The sequence below is a fragment of the Sciurus carolinensis genome, chromosome 17 (assembly GCF_902686445.1).
Source record: "Sciurus carolinensis chromosome 17, mSciCar1.2, whole genome shotgun sequence".
Lineage (NCBI taxonomy): Eukaryota > Metazoa > Chordata > Mammalia > Rodentia > Sciuridae > Sciurus > Sciurus carolinensis.
Window position 1 is genome coordinate 30,707,318 of NC_062229.1, and position 19,639 is coordinate 30,726,956.

General features: G+C 43.8%; 1 protein-coding gene and 1 pseudogene across 1 annotated transcript in view; one reads left to right on the forward strand and one right to left on the reverse strand.

The window, feature by feature from the left end:
- Scn10a (sodium voltage-gated channel alpha subunit 10) overlaps positions 1-19,639 on the forward strand; it is a 92,080-nt gene that overhangs the window by 45,174 nt on the left and 27,267 nt on the right. The window contains exons 13-16 of the mRNA XM_047530538.1: positions 5,944-6,182; positions 8,979-9,152; positions 17,107-17,466; positions 18,942-19,391. Of these exons, the coding sequence (XP_047386494.1) occupies positions 5,944-6,182; positions 8,979-9,152; positions 17,107-17,466; positions 18,942-19,391 (1,223 nt within the window). The remainder of the gene's footprint in view (positions 1-5,943; positions 6,183-8,978; positions 9,153-17,106; positions 17,467-18,941; positions 19,392-19,639) is intronic.
- Positions 14,698-15,111, reverse strand: LOC124968483 (biogenesis of lysosome-related organelles complex 1 subunit 1-like; annotated as a pseudogene).

Here is a 19,639-nt window from a genome sequence, read left to right on the forward strand (position 1 = left end):
TTAATTTTTTGGCTATTAGTCCTCAAAAAGCAAATGTTAAGGACAAACAGCTTCCTATTCTATTATTCATTATTTTATTTCTTTTTCATTATTCATTAAACATTCCCCTTTCCCTATTTTTTAAAAATATTTACTCACTCATCACAAACTTTTGTTGAGCACTTGCTATGTGTCCAGCTTTGCTCTAGGTGCTTGGAACTCAGTAGTGAACAAGACAGAAGCCTGCTCTCATGGAACCCACATGCTGGGAGAAAGGGAGGCACAGATAAAAAACAAATAGATAATCAGGTAGTGATGAGAAATAGGAGGAAATTAGGAAGGAGTTGAAGAGTAGGGGCTGTTTCAGATAAGATGATTATGGAAGGTCATTCTCCCTAAGGAGACCAGAAATTGGAATGAAGTAAAGGAATCAGCCATGTGAGAACATGGAGAGAGTTCCACAGTCATGAACCACCAACACTATTTGCAGGAATGAGACACAAGTGGAAAAAAAATGCATCCCAGACACATCTCAAATAAGTAAAACCAAAGAAGATCTTGGGGTGAAGGAGAGGCAACAGAGTTTAGAACCCAGATCTGAAGCCAACTCTCTGGGCTTGAATTGTGACCCTGCCATTTATGGAAAATGGTGTGACCTTGGAACTCCATTCACTTCTTCTCTGTGCTTCAGTTTTCTCACCAGTAAAAAAAAAAAAAAAAGTGAAAATACACTCAGTACTTTGTGAGGATTAAATGAGTCAGGTCAAGTGCATAGTAATGTTCATCCCCTGTGGGCTCTTGTTCACTAGGTTGCAAACTCTTTGAAGGCAGAGATGTGTCCACTTTGTTCACAGCTAGATCACTAGTACCTTGAGAGGCAGTGCATAGCACATTGCAGACACTCAACAGGCAACTGTTGAATGAATGAATGAGTGTGGTACTCAAAAGGTGATATTTGAAGGGTGAGGCTAATTTATAATTATCTGAACCGATGGAAAAAAATAAAATAAGGAATAGTCAGACATCTTGGGCAGGACAGATGTCACCTTAAGAAGAGACTGTGAGAGTAGGCTAGGAATGGCAGGAGAAGCAACGACATTTTTAGGTTAGGTCAAAGTTTCCAGAGCACCAGGCACATGCAGGATCTTCTTTGATTGGATTTTATTTCCATTATGCCTGTGGGATAGATGAAGGATACTTCATGCTGTCAGTCATAATAGGATTTAGAGACCGCCTCTCTGGGAGTGATGGTGCCTGAGAAAGTTTGGCCAAGAACTTGGCAATTCACTGGGCTCAAGGCATGTGAGCTATCTATGCTTGGCCATACAAGCCGAGATTTGACAATTGTCCAAACCAGAAGACCAGAAGCAGGATCTCAGCAGTGAGTACAACTGTCCTCGTGCTTGGCGGGAGAGATTGGCATGGAACAAGTTATTAGTGGGGTGCTGAGAGTCTTGAAGGAGAAGCACAGGATGCTTAGGGAAGTGAGGTAAGTTTAGCCTGGGTTCAGGGAAGTATTTCAGGAAGAAATACCCTGAAGCAGAAATGAAAAGTCATTTAAGTTGTAGCTGGCACACATCTAACAGGAAGGAGAGGGGCTCAAATAAGGCTAGAGAGATGGTCTGGGGCCAGGTCTACAGAACCTCCTAGACCATAGGAAAGGCATTGGACTTCATCCTAAGAGCAGCTAGGTGCCATTAAAGGACTGGAGGCAGGGGAGCTACATTTGCATTTATAAAGGTTACTCTGAATAGTCAGAGAAAATGGAATTAGGAGGGAAAGGGTGCTGGCAGGGAAACCAGTTAGGAGGAAACCAAATGAGAGGGGGCCGCACTCGGACTCTGGGTGGTGGCAGCAGGGACAACGGGAAATGGAAGATTTCCAAGCTATCTGAGGAGCATAGATTCAGGACCTGATAATGCACATGGCTCTGGTATAAGCAACTGAAGGGTGGCCGGTGCAAATGCTCATCAAGGGACCTCTTTGTGGAGGAGGGGGTTTTACTGGGGAGAGATGAGCAGGGGAGATCAGGAGTTGAGTCTGGGACATGTTGGGTGTCAGGTGCCTTTGGAAATCCAGGTAGGAATGTCCAGTAGGAAATTGGCTTTGTGATAAATGGTCCTAGAACTTAGTTGAGGAGGGTGGCCCAGAGATGCATATTTGATAGCACTTTGAAGCAATGTGGTAATTTTGAAAATATGTCAGAGGACACGATGCCACAGCAGGGATCAAGTAGGAAACTACAATGTTTAATAGTTAAACAGAAGAGATGGAACCAACAGGGGAGACTAAGAAGGAAGGGGTCAGTATAAGAGATGCCTCAGAACACAATGCAGAGCCAAGAGTCTCAATTTCTTCAGGAATAATGAAAGATAAACAGAAGCAATGCTATTCAGGTAAAATGTACCCTGAAGGGCATCCAGGGGCTTCAGTTGCATGGATGTCTTTGGCAACATGAGCAAGACAGATGGCAGAGAAGGAGAATCAACAGAAGCCACATTGAAGAGGCTTGAAGAAGGAGGGAGAGGGGTAGAAATGGAGATATTGGTTGCAGACAATTTTTTTGAAGCAGTTTGTCTACAAAGGGGAGGAAGAGTAAGATGACACCATGGAGCAGGCCGAGTTGAAGGAGGTTTGGGTTGTTTGTTTTGAGCATATTTGCATGCTGATGGGGAGGATCTGAGAGAATGGGAGAGATTGAAGATTATGGGAGAAGAGGGAATGTTCAGTAGATTCCTCAAATGCCACGAGAATATGCATAAGTGGAAACATAACATTGGTCATTGTCAGGAAGAGGACACCTCTTTCACTGAAGCTGGGGAAAATTCTTTCTAAAGATTCTTCTGGAGAGGGGAAGAATTATACTTGAAGCTAGTAAGCATGTGATTGTCTGTCTCCCAGCCATCAATATCAGCCATGTAAATGATGCTCACAAATCTGAGTCTCTTTTCCTGTGATGCCTCACAGGCAGGCTGCTTCCTAACAAAATGGCATATCGGCAAGCTTCCTCATTCAGTACCACGTCCTGTGTTTCTTTTTAGTGCCAAAATAGTCCAGGAAAGCTGCACTTCTGTTCTAAATAGAGATTATTGATTTTGCTCCCAGGTTGTGCCAACTTCTTTAGAGAACTCTGCTCTGCCCGCTTTGATATCTGTAGTTTCAATAATCCACAGTAGGTAATTAAAGCAGCATGAGAGTGAAAATGAATAATTGGATCAATGGAAGAAAAATAGACAGGTTTATGAAAATATAGGGATAAATATGGAAAAAGCTTGTGACAAAATGACATTTCAAATCCTTGTTGACACCAATAAGCAGAGATTGGGGAAAATGAACTGGATCAATATCTTTGCCTTTACTCAAAATAAACTACAAATGCATCAAAGATTTAAATGAAAATTAAAAGAAAGAAGGAAACACAAATAGTGTTTTTAAGACTTGCAGTGAGAAAGGCAAAGGATGAAGAAACACATGATGATTCTAACTACATACAAAATACTACCAATGAGGCACGGTTAGCTAATCTAAATAAATACAAAAATTTTAACTACCAATGAGGCACTAGCAGAATTTGGGATCATGCAACTATTTCTATAAATTCACTTTATTTTGAAAAAATGCATATTGTAAAAATATGCAAATACTACAAATGTATGTACAATGAAAACTCTGTCCCTCCCACTAGAGACCAGCCCTGTTCCCCAGCCTCCCAATGCATCTCCTTCCAGTTTCTCTTGAGTCCTTCAAGCAATGTTCTATGCATATATAAGCACACCCACATTCCATATATATATAGTTTTATATCATCACAAATCTGCTTCATCCTTTTTCATAATGTACCTTTCTAGTTATTTCATTTTTTTTGTGATCACTGTAAATAATGGACATTATCTTCTTTGCCCACATGGGCTGGTATATCTATAGGGTGCATGTCATAAGGCAGAATTTACAGATTACCCCAAAGCTATGAAATTGCCCTTCATAAAGGTGGCCCTTGAATGTCTACATATCCAAGCAGAAATTTGACAGAGGAAGCCAGAGAGATGAGCCTGGTGTTCAAGTGGGATAGAAGAAACTGGATATATCATTTGGGAGGATCAGCATAGAAATTTTTAAGGTCACAGGATTCAAAGAAATTACCTAGAGAGAGGATGAAAGACAGACTAAAGACAGAATTTGTGAGTTCTCCAACACTTAAAGACAGGAAAGGAAGAGCGAGACAGGAAGAGAAACTGAGAAGAAGCCATCACTGACCTTGGAGGAAAAACAAGAGATCATGATGTCCTGGAGCCAAAGGACATCAGGTTTCAAGGAGAGTATTACAAAATCTGTCAAATGCTATGAGCGGTGGGATAAGAAGAGCACTAGAAATTAACAGTTTGAGTTTGGAAGGAAAAGCCAGATTCCAGGGTCTGTAAAGAGAAGAGCAGGTGGGAAGGTGGAGAAGGCTAAAAGGAGAAAAATTTTCTAAGGAAGTTTGCTATTAAAGGTTCAGTAGATGAAGGAGAGCATGGGATCCAGGAAGAGCTTCTTCAAAGTCGAGATATCACTGAAGTGTGTTTGCATGCTGATGGAGACAGTCCAGAAAGGAGAGACGGGGACAGCACAGGTCTTGAGCAGGCGGGAGGGGCAGGACAGGAGAGAGGGGGAGGCCCAGAGGGATGTGAAGGCAGATGTTGGGGTGGATCGGATACCTTGGAGACCTGGTGGTAGGAAGAAGAGGAGGTTCTTCTGTAAGCAGTTTTGCATTTCGAGTGAAATAAAAGGGAGCTCAAGAGCAGAGAGTGAGGAGCTAGGGATTGGAGGACAGAGGAGAAAGGAAGAAATAGTGACCTGGAAGGCTGCGAGAGTGGACTGAAGCACAGAGACACAGCAGGACTCCCAGGCAGGGACAGGCTGGGAGTCATGGACCTCCGGTGTGACCAGTAAGCACCTCTATATGTTTTTGTCTGACCAGGTTCAACTGGCTGGGAGCAAGTGCAGAATAGTCTGCAAATTTTGTTTATTCAGAGTTGGTACTTTCCAGGGGGTGTCTGCAAGGGAGTAGGTAGAGGGATGGATCTCAGCTGGGTGAGATGAGAAGTGAGATGCTCATTCACAATAAGGGGGGCAGCTAAGGAGAGGAGAGGTAGTTTGGATTAGGCAGAGGGGAGTGAAGGGAGGGAGGCAGAGAGGTAGGAAGGAGAGCGTAATGAATCAGGCATTATTACCCCATGTGCATATATGATTACCAGATCAGTGTAACTCTATATCATGTACAACCAGAATAAAGAGAAGTTATACTCTACTTACTTATGATATGTCAAAATGCATTCGACTGTCATGTATAACTAATTAGAACAAATTTTTAAAAATTAAAAACAACAGTAAAACTGTGAGGTGTAATATTTTTGTCTGGTAAGGTCAAATTTTCACTCATACATGAAATATTCTACTGAGTTGAGTCATACCCTGAAAAGTTTATTCACTTGAATAGCTCTCCTTGTTGTTATTTGTGATTTAATTGTAACATTATTCATTTCTACAGCAGACCAACGTGTAGATCTAGGGTTTTAAAAATGCATTAATGAACTTAAAAAGAATCACTCATTATTTTTGCATGTTTATACTGTAATATCTTCTTTTTTAACTTCTGGTTTTATTAACATACATATTGGCACAACGTGCCATAAAAGAAAGCTTTTCTTGTCAACAAAAAGAAAAGATGAGAAGTTAGGACATGACATTGGAGATGGCGGTAAGAATGTGTGAGTCGGTGGTCTGAAGGACTGCATGCGGCAGTGATTGGGTCGCGGTTGCAGGTCTACAGACGCTCAGCAAGCAGGAAATGATAGTCAGGGAGAGGGAGGGCTGAAGTCAAGATTTTGGAGGTGGTGGTTATTAGTATGACAGGGCATGACGGCAGGATGGGGCTCCAAAGTGACCCATGGCTGACAGCTATCCTTGACCCCACCCGCAATGCAGAACTGGAGGACTCTCAACAGCGATGCCCACCCTGCTTGACCAGTTTGGCTCAGAAGTATCTGATCTGGGAGTGCTGCCCGACCTGGGTGAAGCTCAAGACAGCTCTCTTTGGGCTGGTGACGGACCCCTTTGCAGAACTCACCATCACCCTGTGCATCGTGGTGAACACCGTCTTCATGGCCATGGAGCACCACGGCATGAGCACTGCCTTCGAAACCATGCTCCACGTAGGCAACATCGTGAGTGACCGCCAGGCTACCGCGGCGGGGGTGGCGGGGCGTGACCTCAGTGGTTGGCGATCTCATTAGCTGAGGGCAGAGCGGCTGTGCAAGAGAGGTGTGGACGCTGGCTTTAGGAGGTCACGTCTGAGGAACCAGGATGAGCAGGTGGGAATTGCTCAGCGATGAGCAAACACAGGAAAGTGGATGGAGGAAGTCCTGAGCTAGAAGCAGCTGGATTTCTTTTGTAGAATGTAGGACAGTCACTAGAATACTCTGGATCTCAGTGCCCTCTACCTTCCAATGAGGACAAATGTCACGTTCTTGTTGAAAGACAATCTATGATCTTGTAAGTTTCCTTCCTCTTTAATTACTTGTATGACTGGTATGAACCATGGTTATGATTTTCAATGTTGTCATTGAAGGACAGAAACAGTGGACGAGGGAAGGGAAAGACAGAGAGGGGTGGGGACATGGAAATGCATGTGCTATCGTAACCAGAGCATCGGGGAGTCAGAACTTAGTTCTTGCGTCTAGCTTAGACATGATGCTACTTTAAATTTTCCTCCATTAATTCCTTAATATTATTTGCTTCAACAAGACACAATCCATACTGGGTTTCACTGCATGCTGAATAAAGTAGCTGACTCAGAAGGAGACAGCTGCCCCCAACCTTACTCTATTCACAGGAATATTAATAGCTAACTTTATTTGAACACTTACCCTGAGACATGGTCTCAGATGCTTCTCAAGGCTTATCCAACTTTTTTCACTAGAACCCTCCATGGTAGGTGCTATTATTATCCCCCTTCACAGATGGAAAAAACTGAGACATGGAAGGTTAAATCATTTGCCCAAATTATAGGGGTGAGTAAGTGTCAGCACTGGGATCTGAACACAGTAGATTGGCTCCCAAGCCCACACTTGTTACCCCGTGGGCTAAACCCCTGCAGGCCCTGCTACTGTGCGTTGCTAAGCAGACACTTGGAAGGGTTAGGGTCTTGCCTCCAGGTTCATGTTGGGCTCCACCCCACTGGAGTTGGTGTACCAGCTGTACAAGGACCTGAGAGTTCTTGTGACCCCCTTAAAGGGTAGAGAGGGTCCCAGAGAGGGTGTGACTACTTCCTGGAAACCTGCCCTTTCCCCTTAAACCCAGATGTGACGGAGGCTGCGGTTTCAGCACAGGGTAGCATGAGCGTGCCTTCTCTTTGAGTGGCACCTGAACTAAGAGGTTATATTCTAGCCCAGTGCAGTGGCACCTGCCTGTAATCCTAGTGGCTAGGGAGGCTGAGGCAGGAGGATCACAAGTTCAAAGCCAGCCTCAGCAACTTAGTGAGGCTCTAAGCAACTCAGCAAGACCCTGTCTCTAAATAAAATACAAAAAAATGCTGGGGATGCGGCTCAGTGGTTAAGCACCTCTGGATTCAATCCCCAGTACAAAAAGGGAATTCTATTCTATTTAAAGTTGACATGAAAAGGGAAAATGGAAAGAGAGGGGACACTTTTTTTTTTCTAAGAAGTCAGCATTAGACCTCAGAGAGCCTTAAGGTATAGGCCTTTGAAACCTTTGAACCCACACCTGATTTTACATTGGAGAAGTTGAGGCAAGAGAGAAAAGAAGCCTTTCCCCCATGTGTCAGGGCAGAGGATCATTTTTCAGAGAGAAAGGAAGAAAAAAGGAAAGAAGGTGTGTCTTTGATGAGTCGGGGTGGCTTTAGGAATGCTACTCAACCTCACAACACCATAAGGTTTTCATTACTGTCACATCGCAAAAGAAAACTCTAGGACTCAGAGAGGGGAAGTATCCTGCCTAAGACTGCACAGCTGGTGAAAGTGGAAGCACAGTTGGCCAGGTCTCTCCAAGGCACCAGACCTCACCCCATGCCCACTCCCTACACTGTGCTGCCTGCAGAGGGCGCTCAGGAGGTGCCCTTTGTCCCACCGGTTACCCTGCTGTGGCCTTGGGTGCATAATGAACATTCTTGGCCTTTTCCTTCTTGAACAGAGATGTGATAGCCAGTTTCCCAAGTCCCTGGTTCCCCAGGCCAGACGAGGCCCCGTGACAGGACAGGCAGTGGTGCAGGGGAGCCCCTGAGCTGGTCTTTTTGCCTTCTTCTTTGCCTGGCTGCTACCCTGCTGGCTTCTGTATGACACTGTATGAGCCTGACACTGACCTCTCTCAATGTCAGAATTCTGTCCTAGTTAAGGCAATTAAAGACACACAGAGCCAAAAAGAATCTTAGAGACTGTCTATTATTATTCTTCATTACTGTTGTGTATCAGGGAATTACCATCTGCCAGGCCCTTTGCTAACAACTGCATAAGCATTAGCTCATTTTACACCCATTTTGTAGATGAAGAAATTGAGGTATAAAAAGGCTGCATTACCTCTCCAAGCTTACCCAAGCCAGAAATGGCTGAGTTGGGATTTTTATCTAGGTCAGTGTTGTCCCACCACCCACCCACGCTTTTTAACTACTGAACCACACTTGGTCCCCTATTGACGTAATTATGTAAGATAGTTATATTATCTTACGATTATCCATTCACTCCATTTCTGCCGACGTTCATACGCCAAAACTGAAGCCTGCCTTCTGATTCTAATGCACATGCCCCAAGCCTGGGTCCAGAAATTGCCATCTTCTGCCACACTGTTGCCATCCCCAATCCTCAAAAGCCCACAGACAATACAGAAATGGAACAACAAAGATATGAGGATTCACTACATTGCCAACCTGACATTTTCCTTGTTGTCCTCTTGTCATTGTCCCCTCACCCCAAGACTCCCCTGTGATGACCTCTTGTTTCCCTCCGCAGATCTTTACCATATTTTTTACTGCTGAAATGGTCTTCAAAATCATTGCCTTCGACCCCTACTACTACTTCCAGAAGAGGTGGAATATCTTCGATTGTGTCATTGTCACCGTGAGCCTGCTGGAGCTGAGCGTGGCCAAGAAGGGAAGCTTGTCTGTGCTGCGGACTTTCCGCTTGGTAATGTCTTCTCTTGGCCCCTTGGGAAATGGCCACCCAGATGGAGGGAAGCTGACCCCTGGAGACAGGCACTGTCCTTTGAGGACTCTACCATCCAACTTCCCCTTCCTCCAGGGCATGGCTCCTAGGAGCCTGGAGACTTGGTTCTCTGGTCCCAGCTTTACACAGACTCCAAGTATGGACATGCCTTCTCCTCTTTAGGCCTGGATCCCCTCTTCACCAATGGGAACCCTCCAAGAACCATCCTATTCTCCTACCAAATAGTAATAATGACAATAAATTGAAGCAGCTAATATTTATTTAGCACTTATGCTGTGTGAGGCATGTTGCTATGCCATTGACCTAATGTATCTCATCTGACACTCACAACAAACCCGAGATGGTGGCTTTTAGTATCCCATGGATTATTTTGATGAGGAAAACTGAGACATAATGGTTAAAAGATGACCCCAAAGTCTCCCAGCCTCCAAGAGAGCCAGCAAGCGGCAGACCTGACCTTAAATCCAGGTTGCCTGACTCCTGAGTCCCAGGTCCTTCCTGCCTTAAAAGAGTCATTCTCCCACTCCCTGGTTCCCCAAATCACAGCCCAATATCTGGCACTCCACATCAGCCAAAAACTACCTTCTTTTAGGCTCATGTCCCGACTCTTCTCCAGACTCAGCTCCAGGATATCCTCTGCAGAAGTTCCCCTATTCAAGTCACTCCTGACCCGTTGCCTGCAGGCCACCCACTCTCAGTGGAGCTGCATCTGTCAGTCAAATCTGTCAGATTCCCAGGAGGCCAGGTTGGAGTCACTGTAGACTCCCATGTCCCCAGACCATCTGGAAGAATCTTGGCATCTTGCTGACTCTTGGGAGTAGGCGAGAGGCCTGAAGAAATGACATGACTTTTTAGCACAGGAGTCCCTTGTTCTCAGTATTCTCTTAGTGCCAACTAGGGGCTCTGTGTCTGGTTTTGGAGAGAGGTGACAAAATGAAGGCAAGAGTGGCCAGTGATCTCACCAAGCGAGAATAGAAAGTTCTGCCAAGTGTTGGGCATCCACAGGCTGAAGAGGTCACTTGGTTCAGGAGAACAACGACAGAAAGGCTGCTTAGGACCTAATCATGGGGGTTAGGAAGACAGAGCTGAGTCCTGAGCCTGGTTGCCCTGGAATTGGGGTGGCAAACTCAAATGGCTGCAGGGAATGCAATAAAGCTGGCCAAGGAAGAGGGACTGGTCCTGGATATTTGCCTCAGATAAACAAACAAGGACAACTCATTCCCACCCAGGCAGACCCAGCCCAATTCACAACACCAGGGGAGGAGTGTTAATGCAATAAGTCCTCGCAACTTATACCAAAGAAGTGACCTGCTCATTAGAGTCAGAGTTTCCAATTTTTCCATGAGAAACCAGAAATCTCTATTTTTGCATGAATATTATTAATATTGACTAGTAATTCAATTTTTAAAATAATCACACTTAAAGATCAATGCGCTGAGACATTCTTGCCCTAATCCCATTGGTTGATTCAGTCTACCTAAGCTGGCCTCCCAATACCCTTACCACCCAATCCCAGGGAGGAGAAGAGTAGAGCAGGCCTGCAGGACTCTTTTCATGTGACCTGGAAATTTTAGATTATAATTAAGTCACAGTTTCAGAAGGACAAATTTTTCTAGGTATGTAGAAGATGATGACAAGTGGCAGGCCCATATGCTCACAGCTAGTGTAAGATGGAAGCAGGACTCCATACTCCTTTGCCCTGGGCAGGGCCCAAAACTAGCTTTCTAATAGAATTTGAATATTTGGGGGATGTTTAGGGAAACACAAGTTTGGCGCTTTAAGGTCTATGTGTCACTTTGTTCTGAGCCCACAAAGTCTCAAGTCAGTAATGACAAAAAAAAAAAAAAAAAAAAAAGGAGGTTTACTTTACAACCTGGGTCAACAGAATCTTTCAGGTGCATGCCCCCTCCCTCACCTTCTGATCTTAATCTGCTGATCAACTCCACTTCCCTTGCCACATACTTTCCTGGGGTCTGTTCCACTTCCTACATGACTTGGCTTAGGTTTCATGGTCCATCATCCTTATGGCCTTGACCATAAACTTATCTTTCTCCTCGGCTCTTAAAGCATCTTTGCGTTGTGCAGAGCCCTATTTCAGAGTCAAAGTCAAATATTCCCACTGCCATGCCTGCACCTGAACTGTGGGAGTTACCAGAGGAAAATGTAGTCCAGTTGGTCAGTTTTAATCACTAGATTTGATTTTTTCAGAACGGATTTAGATTTTTCAGAAAAAATGAGCAGACAGGACAGAGAGCTCCCCTATACCATCACCCCCTTCTCCACCCACACCCCCCCAAAAAAAATGCACACATCCACAGTTTCCCCGTTACCAACATCTTAGGTTGGTAAATTATATTTGTTACAAGTAACTTCTCATGGTTTCCCATTGCTCTGAGAATAAAATCTGAAGTTCTTAATATAGTGTAAAAGTTCTGTATGATCCAGCCCTGCCTGTCTCACCAAGCAACCTCCTCTTGCCGCCTTTGCAAAGGCAGAGAGACCTCTTCTCCCTCACTAGAAATAAGATTTTTCCTGAATTTGGGCCTTTTACACTTATCCCCTCTATCTGGAATGCTCTTGTCTTCACTTAGCTCAGTAATCCTCAACCTTCTGGGCTCAACTCCATGTCCTCTTACGGGGAACCTCCCCACCCCTGCTAGCAAACAATGCATTCCCTCATCAAATCGACCTGTCCTTCACAGTGTGTAATGACTACATCTGAATATCCCATGTCTCTAGACCCAGAGTCTTCTCATTTGCCCTTCCATCCCAAGGGCCTAGCACAAGGCCCAGCACATAAGTAAGAACTCAATAAATACCTGCTGATTGATGGAAGGAAAGAAAGGAAGGAAGGAGGAGGAAAGAAGGAAGTAATGGAAGTTCCATGTCTGTCTTCCTTCTTCTTTCTTCCTTCCACAACAACAGCATCAGTTCTCATGCCATCATTCAAGGCATTGCTTCCTTAATTCATTGATCTAGCTTTGTCCCAATCCCACACTGCAGCTTTGAATATGTCTGTGTCCATAAGTCAAGTCTTCAACCTCATTTTACTCTTGAGTATCTCAGTCCCTGAACTTTCATATTCAGCAGGAATCAGCTTGCCATGTTACATACCAACAAATACACAAAACTCTTGGGGTATGTTTTTTTTTTTTCCATTGAGACTTCAATAATCTATAAGTCAATTTGAGAAGAAATGTAAACTTTGTAAGATGTAGTCTTCTGATCCATGAAGATAGTTCATTCATTTATTTCCAGTCTCTCAATAAAGTTTTATGATTTTTCTACAGCGTCTTTATGATGTTCCCCATAAGGATCTTACATTTTTTAAATGTTCTTTTCTTACTTTTTGTTAGCATTTTGACATTTAATATTTTGGATTCCAAAAGCCTCTTTTATTAAATCTGATGATTTATCTACATAGTTTTTAAAATTTTTTAACACAAGTATGTCATGTGCAAATGAAGAGTTTTGTTTCTTCTCTTTTAATCCTTCTACCATTTGATTCTTTTTACTGTGCATTACTGTGCTGGTTAGGACATCCAGTACACTGTTGAAAATATGCATTTAATAGCAGGCATCCTTTCTATTTTCCTGATTGCAAAGAGAATGCTTTCAATATTTCACCAAGTCTGACATTTGTGGCAGGCTTTTTTAAAAAAAGTTGTTTTTTTTTTTTTTTTAAAAGGCTTTATCAGTTTAGGAAGTTCTGTTTGGCTAAGACTGTTTGTCATGAACGGGCATTTGATTTTATCACATCATTGTTCTGCCTGCAAGATAATCACATTAAGATAATCACAAGACTTTCTCCTTTCACCTATTAAAGTGGCAAATTATATTAATAGATTTTATAACGTTAAAAAAAGAATTTTTCATTCCTGGGATACACACATCTTGATCTTGATACTTTTGTTAATACATTGCAAGATTCAGTTTGCTGATGATTTGCTTACCACTGTTACATCCATATTGATGAATGATATTTAGTCTGTGATTTTTCTTACTTATCTTGTCCTTGTCAGGTTGGATATCAAGGTAGCCAGACTATGCTAATCTCCATAAAAAGAGTTGAGGAATATTCTCTTTTTCTCTAGCCAATCTTTGTGTGAGACTGGGATAATTTGCTCCTAGTAAGTTTGGTAGGATTCACTTATGAAGCCATATGGAGGTCAAGATTTTTCACTGTTGATTTAATTTTCTTAATAGCTGCAAAATTAGTCAGGTTTTCTATTTCTCAAACTGGTTTTGGTTAAGGGGTTTTTCTAAGAGTTTTCCTTCCTATCTAAAGTTTCAAGTTTATTGGCATAGACTTGTACATCTTCTGCTGTATTTTAAGGATCTCTGTCACCTATACCTCTGCCACTTTGTTCTTAATAATAATGACCCATGCTTTCTCTCATCCTTTCATTAGTCCTGCCAAAGGTCATCAATTTAATTAGTTTTCTCAAAGAACCAACTTTTAGCTTGTTGATCCTCTCTGCACCATTGATGTTTTCCTATTTCAATTAATCCTGCATCTTATCTTAATTACATCCTCAATGCTACATATTTTGTTCTTTTCCAACTTCTTAAGATGCAATTTGCAGTCAATTTTCTTTTCCAATGTATTCAAGACCTCGTTTTCCTTCTAAGAACTGCGTTCACATGTAGAATTTTCCTTCTTGTTTGGTTCTAAATATTTCCTAATTTCAACTTTGATTTATTCTTTGACTCAAAGGTTAATTGGATGTGTGGTTCTTAATTTCAAAACATATGTGGTATTTCTAGTTATCTTTATGTTATTGAGTTCTAGCTTAATTGTATTATAGTCAGAGAAACATATGCTGTATGATTTTAATGCTTTGGAATATATTGATAATTTCTCTTTGGCTCAGTGTATTGAAAATGTTCCTTATGTACTTGAATAGAAAGTGTCTTCCATAGCTGTAGGGTACAATGCCCTGTATATACCCATCGGGTAGAGAAATTTTATTGTGCGGTACATTCTATATCCCTGGTTATTATTGTCGACTGCTTGTTCTGGCAATTACAGAGAAGGTGGTGTATAAAAATATCTCCCACTATGATTATGGCAGGTCTGTTTCTCATCTGGCTCTGTCTTGAGTCTGCATTATTAAGTGCATACATATTTTAAGTTGTTATATCTTCCAGTAAAGTGAAACTTTTATTATTAAAATGGACCTTCTTTATCTTTATAAATGTTTTTGCCTTTTAAAAAAATGACTTTGCCTGATATTAATTAAATAACCCTTCTTTCTTTTGGTTTAGAATCTGCCCAATATATTTTTATCCATACTTCTACTTAGTCTTTATGTGCCAATCCAGTATTTCTATGCCCATAGCATAGACAGAGTTTGTGTTCTTATTCAATTCCAACAGCACAATCTTTGTCTTTTATTTTTTATTTTTTTTAGAAGTGGACACTTGAGTTTTATTCATCAGTTACCTGTAAGTCTCCCTCCTGCCTCTGTGGGTGAGGCACAGGGTTGGGGGCAGGGAAGAGGGGCTAGGAGGGTACAGACTGCAGCTTCCCTTTGTAGACATATTCTAGTGCAGTGGCAATTGTGTGCATATCCAGTTCGATGCTCCGAGCTCAGTTCTCCACATCCCTGATTTCCTTGAGTGTTTGGTTGAAGTTCTCCACCATCCTGATCCACTGACCTGTCTGCTTAGCAAATGGAGCTGCCTGGACCTGAAGAGTCTTCATCTCACTGTCCAGCTTTCTCTGGTGCATGTAGGTCTGGGCCACAGCCACATTGAGGTGACCCACCCAAGCTTCTGTCTGGCAGGTCACTGCAGTGATAGTCTCAAGCCTCCTCTTCTGCAGCTCCTTGCGCTCATTCTGCTTGACCTGGTGTCCTCTGAGCAGGTGGGAGAGCATGGTCACCATGGGCTGGGGGTTGGGCACACCAGTCCCCCTCCTGTTGCCAGAGCTGGAATGCAGCTCCCCAAAAGCATTGAACCAAAGCATTTAGTCTACCTGTTTTACCATAAATACTGACATATTTGAATACATGTTTATCATTAGATTGATCAATCCCCCACACACGCACTCTTCTTGATTTATTTTAGATTGTATATTTTTATATTTTTCCTTGTCTTATTTCCCCTTTACTGATTTGGAAACTAAATACTCAGTGTTTATTCTTTGAGTAGTTACCTTAGAAACTACAGCATAAGCAATTAAATTAGTCAAAGTCAAAAGTTAGCTAAAGTCTCCATTTTCCTCTAGGAACATTTTCATTCCAATTTTTCCTTCCCAGCTTATTATTGCAATAAGTATTTTAACTTTATCTTCTTTTTTAACAATTAGGGAGATGAAGATGTAGCTCAGTGATAGAGTGCAGGCATAATATGGGGTTGAGCCCAGAACAAAAAAAAATTGTCATTAATCAGTGACAAATAATGCTAGCTGTTGTATAAACAATCCCAAAAACTCAGTAGCTGAACCTAATAAAGGTTTATTTCTCAGTCATATCATAGCCTGATACAAATCAGGCAAATCAGGCGTTGCTAGCTGGGATTCCTTCAGGAACGGACTCGGCTGCCTCTCAAGATGGCCTTACAGTCTGCAAAGTGCTTCCTGCTTGAGGGAAAATGGGAGGCCAAGATTTGCCTTAGGTTTTAAACAGTCAAAAGCTTTTCAGTCAGGGATCACTGTGCAATACAATTCCTGCAAAAACAATTCAAATGGCCTCAGACCTTTTGTGTGCTACACACTCAAAGCACATTCTTTGACATAGTTCCTAATTCTGCTTTATTTCTTTGCTTTCTTGTCCTCCTGTCTTTTCTTTCTCAAAAGAAAAACATTAATGGCTACACATTAATGTAATCTTTGCTGAGAGTTACCTCGTTTCATTGGAAAATTTGACAGGTCTTCAACACTTTGAGATTTAATCCCATAGCTTATTGTTTGGGATCTAGAAATACAGTACATTCCCAAATCTTCAAGGATTTAAAATTCTGGATTCTATTTCCCTTCATGTCTTATAAATCAACCAAATATTTTCTGGACTCATATCTTTCTTATAATATTGGTAAAACCAAGTAACAAGTGACACACAGTACTAAGGTTTTACCAATTCTTCTCCTAGGGCTGCTTACTCACGAGGCACATGATCTACCCCAGAATTATTGCAGAGAATATTTTTGCCAATGAATAACACAGATCAACACTTTCCAAGCCTTCCTACGTCTGTTTCCTTGTTGTCCACCACATGACCAGAGGCCACTGCCACACAGTCAATGTTTCTGAAATGGCAATACCTCTTTTCTGCATGCCAATTTTCACGTTGCTCAAAATAAATATAACTAGCTCCAGTGACTACCCTTAAGTCTGTGAGTTGGCATACTAGAGGTCCATGTCTCACGGCACATTCAGTGCTGGTTGGGAAGCTTTCCTGAGAGTGTTTACTCCAAGAAGTGACGTGGGGATTCAGGATTATGCCACCTTAGGATATCACCACTTTAAATGGGTAGCCTCTGTGGTAACCATGGAAGGGGAAGAGAAAGAGCAGGGAAATTTATAGCTATGCCTGAAAACAATATGTGTTATACTTTTGTCTCCATGTCCACACTAGCAGTCAGAATCCAATTAGATGACTCCAGCTATTTGCAAGTGACATTTGGGAGGGATCAGGCCCGTGGCTATAGAACAAAGATGAGGAGACTCCCTGGGCAGTATAAGACCCTGATTGACAGCCAGTGAAGTACATCAATACTTAGGGACCATAGATAGCTGATCATATTTTTGAGTGACTTATAAAAAGAGGTCTCTGAAAGCAACTTCCAGGGAGCATCCCAGCTTAGCGGGATGAGCGGCCATGCACTTTTCTCAGAACTTTGGTTTCCAGCCAAGGCTAGATGAAAGGTGATGAAGAGCTGCCCCAGCCTCACAGTCTCTGCTTCTCCCCAGCTGCGGGTCTTCAAGCTGGCCAAGTCCTGGCCAACCTTAAACACACTCATCAAGATCATCGGGAACTCCGTGGGGGCGCTGGGGAACCTGACCATCATCCTCGCCATCATTGTCTTCATCTTCGCTCTGGTGGGCAAGCAGCTTCTGGGAGACGACTACCGGGAGCACCGGAACGTTATCGCTGTGCCAGGTGAAGAGTGGCCTCGCTGGCACATGCACGACTTCTTCCATTCCTTCCTCATCGTCTTCCGGATCCTTTGTGGAGAGTGGATCGAGAACATGTGGGCCTGCATGGAAGTCAGCCAGAAATCCATATGCCTCATCCTCTTCTTGACGGTCATGGTGCTGGGGAACCTTGTGGTGAGTCAGGAGCCCCATTCGGGTCCCCTCTCATGGCCAGTGAAGAAGGTTTCGGGGCCACCTATAAAACCTTGACCGATGCATTTTTAGGAGCACATTGCCCCCCTGGTTGAGAAGTCTAAAAACTTTTCAAAGTCACATGGGACATGCAATACGAAGTATGCCACGGGAAGTGACCTGACTCGTAGAGACAAGCATATGTGACAGGGAAGGAAAGTCCTGGGGGGAATCTCCCACCACGTTGACTGGTGGGGTGACCCAGAGCAAGAGACCTAATTCTCCCTAAGCTCTGATTTCCTTAAAATAAAAAATAAATAAATAAATAAACATGCTTACTCATGGGCTTACTGGGGAAATTAAATGACAGGAGATGGCATATGCAAATTACCTAGTATAGTGTCTGGGAACTCAATAAATGGTAGCTGTTCATTATTGAAGGGAAAATCCCCTCTCCTGCAATCTGGGGGTGCTCGGAGGATACATTTCTTCAAGAAAGAAGAGGAAAAAGGGCACAAGGAAAGAGAAAAACTGGACAGTGTCCAGCAGATCATATTTTTCAACTCTATTCCCAGGTTTGGGGGACTCCCTCTGCAGGCCTTTCTGCCAATTAGTACCAACACCCCTTCTCCACCCCTGCCTGGCTCCTCGACCTCAGCTTGGCTCCACCCACTCTAGTTGTGGGCAACTGACTAGTTCTGGTTTTTCTTGGGGGGATGGGGACCAGAGGGGACATGATCTTCCAAGAGCCACTTTCCTATTGCCATGGAAGTCCACCATTTTGGAGTCTTTTTGTCTAAAAGTTTACAGACAGGAGAAAACTCAACAAAGAGAAGAGATAAAAGAACATATCCAGACCCTTCAAATCTTTCCCAGGCAGGACCCCAAGCCAGAGATGCTTTCTGCCTGCGTCCCCAAGTCGGGGCAGCCTGTTACTCCTTTCTCCCAGGTGGAGCTCACTCACCATCTCTGCAGAGCCATGAGCTCTCCTACCATGCAGGAAGTTTGTCTCTCTGAGCACAATGACATCCTCATATCTTCACATCTACTCTGAAAATTAGGGAGCCCCACTCCCTGCTCGCCGAAGAAGGGCATGAAGTTGGAAGCAGCAAGGAGATGTGCCTGGGATTCCAGAGTGAGGAACAGAAAGCAGGGCTTCAACAGATGAGGGTGGCCCCAGGGCAAGCCCCTGCCTGCTCCTCTCTATTGTTCCTGAATGTCCCTTTGCTCAACAGGGTGATCCTCCACTGGGGTGGACAATGTGCTTCCGAGGCTTGTTCTCCTGAGTCAGGTCACCCAGGACATCCCCCCAGCTGCTCTCAGAATGCACATTCTCCCAAGAAGCAAGGCTACCTGGGCACACATGGAGAGAGAGGGCCACCTATGGTGATCCTGCCATCCTGCTGCCCACCAGGTGGGCCGAGTAAGGGACTCGGCTCCTTGATCGAGCCGTCTTTTATTCCATTCCTTTTCTTCAGGTGCTCAACCTGTTCATCGCCCTGCTGCTGAACTCTTTCAGTGCCGACAACCTCACTGCTCCAGAGGATGATGGGGAAGTGAACAACCTACAGGTGGCCCTGGCACGAATCCAGGTGTTCAGCCGACGCACCAAGCAGGCGCTTCGCAGCTTCTTCAGCAGGCCCTGCCTGCTCCCCTGGCCCAAGGCGGAGCCCCAGCTGTGGATGAAACCCTCCATCTCCATCTCCAAAGCCGAGAACCACATTGCTGCCAATGCGGCTGCTGTGAGGAGCCCTGGAGGGCTGCCGGCTCTCGGAGACCCCAGGGAGGAACATGGCGACTTCATCACCAATCCTAACGTGTGGGTCTCTGTGCCCATTGCTGAGGGTGAATCTGATCTCGATGACTTGGAGGATGATGGTGAGCAGGATGCTCAAAGCTCCTGTCAGGAAGTGCCCCCCAAAGTACAGGTAAGGGTGCTCCCCAGGAGACAGCCACACAAAATGGGGAGGGGCCTCAGGATGAGAGTGACAAAGGACAGAAAGGAAATGATGGTACACGGCTGGCACAGCCGTGACAAGCCCCTGGCTAGTCAGGCAGAGGAGACCTTGACATAAACAAGCTAAAACCACGCCAAGCTCACTCGAGGAGGCGACACATCAGCAGGGCCTGGAAGAAAGGGTCAGAAAGCCCAGGCAGGCAAACAGGGAGCGAGGGT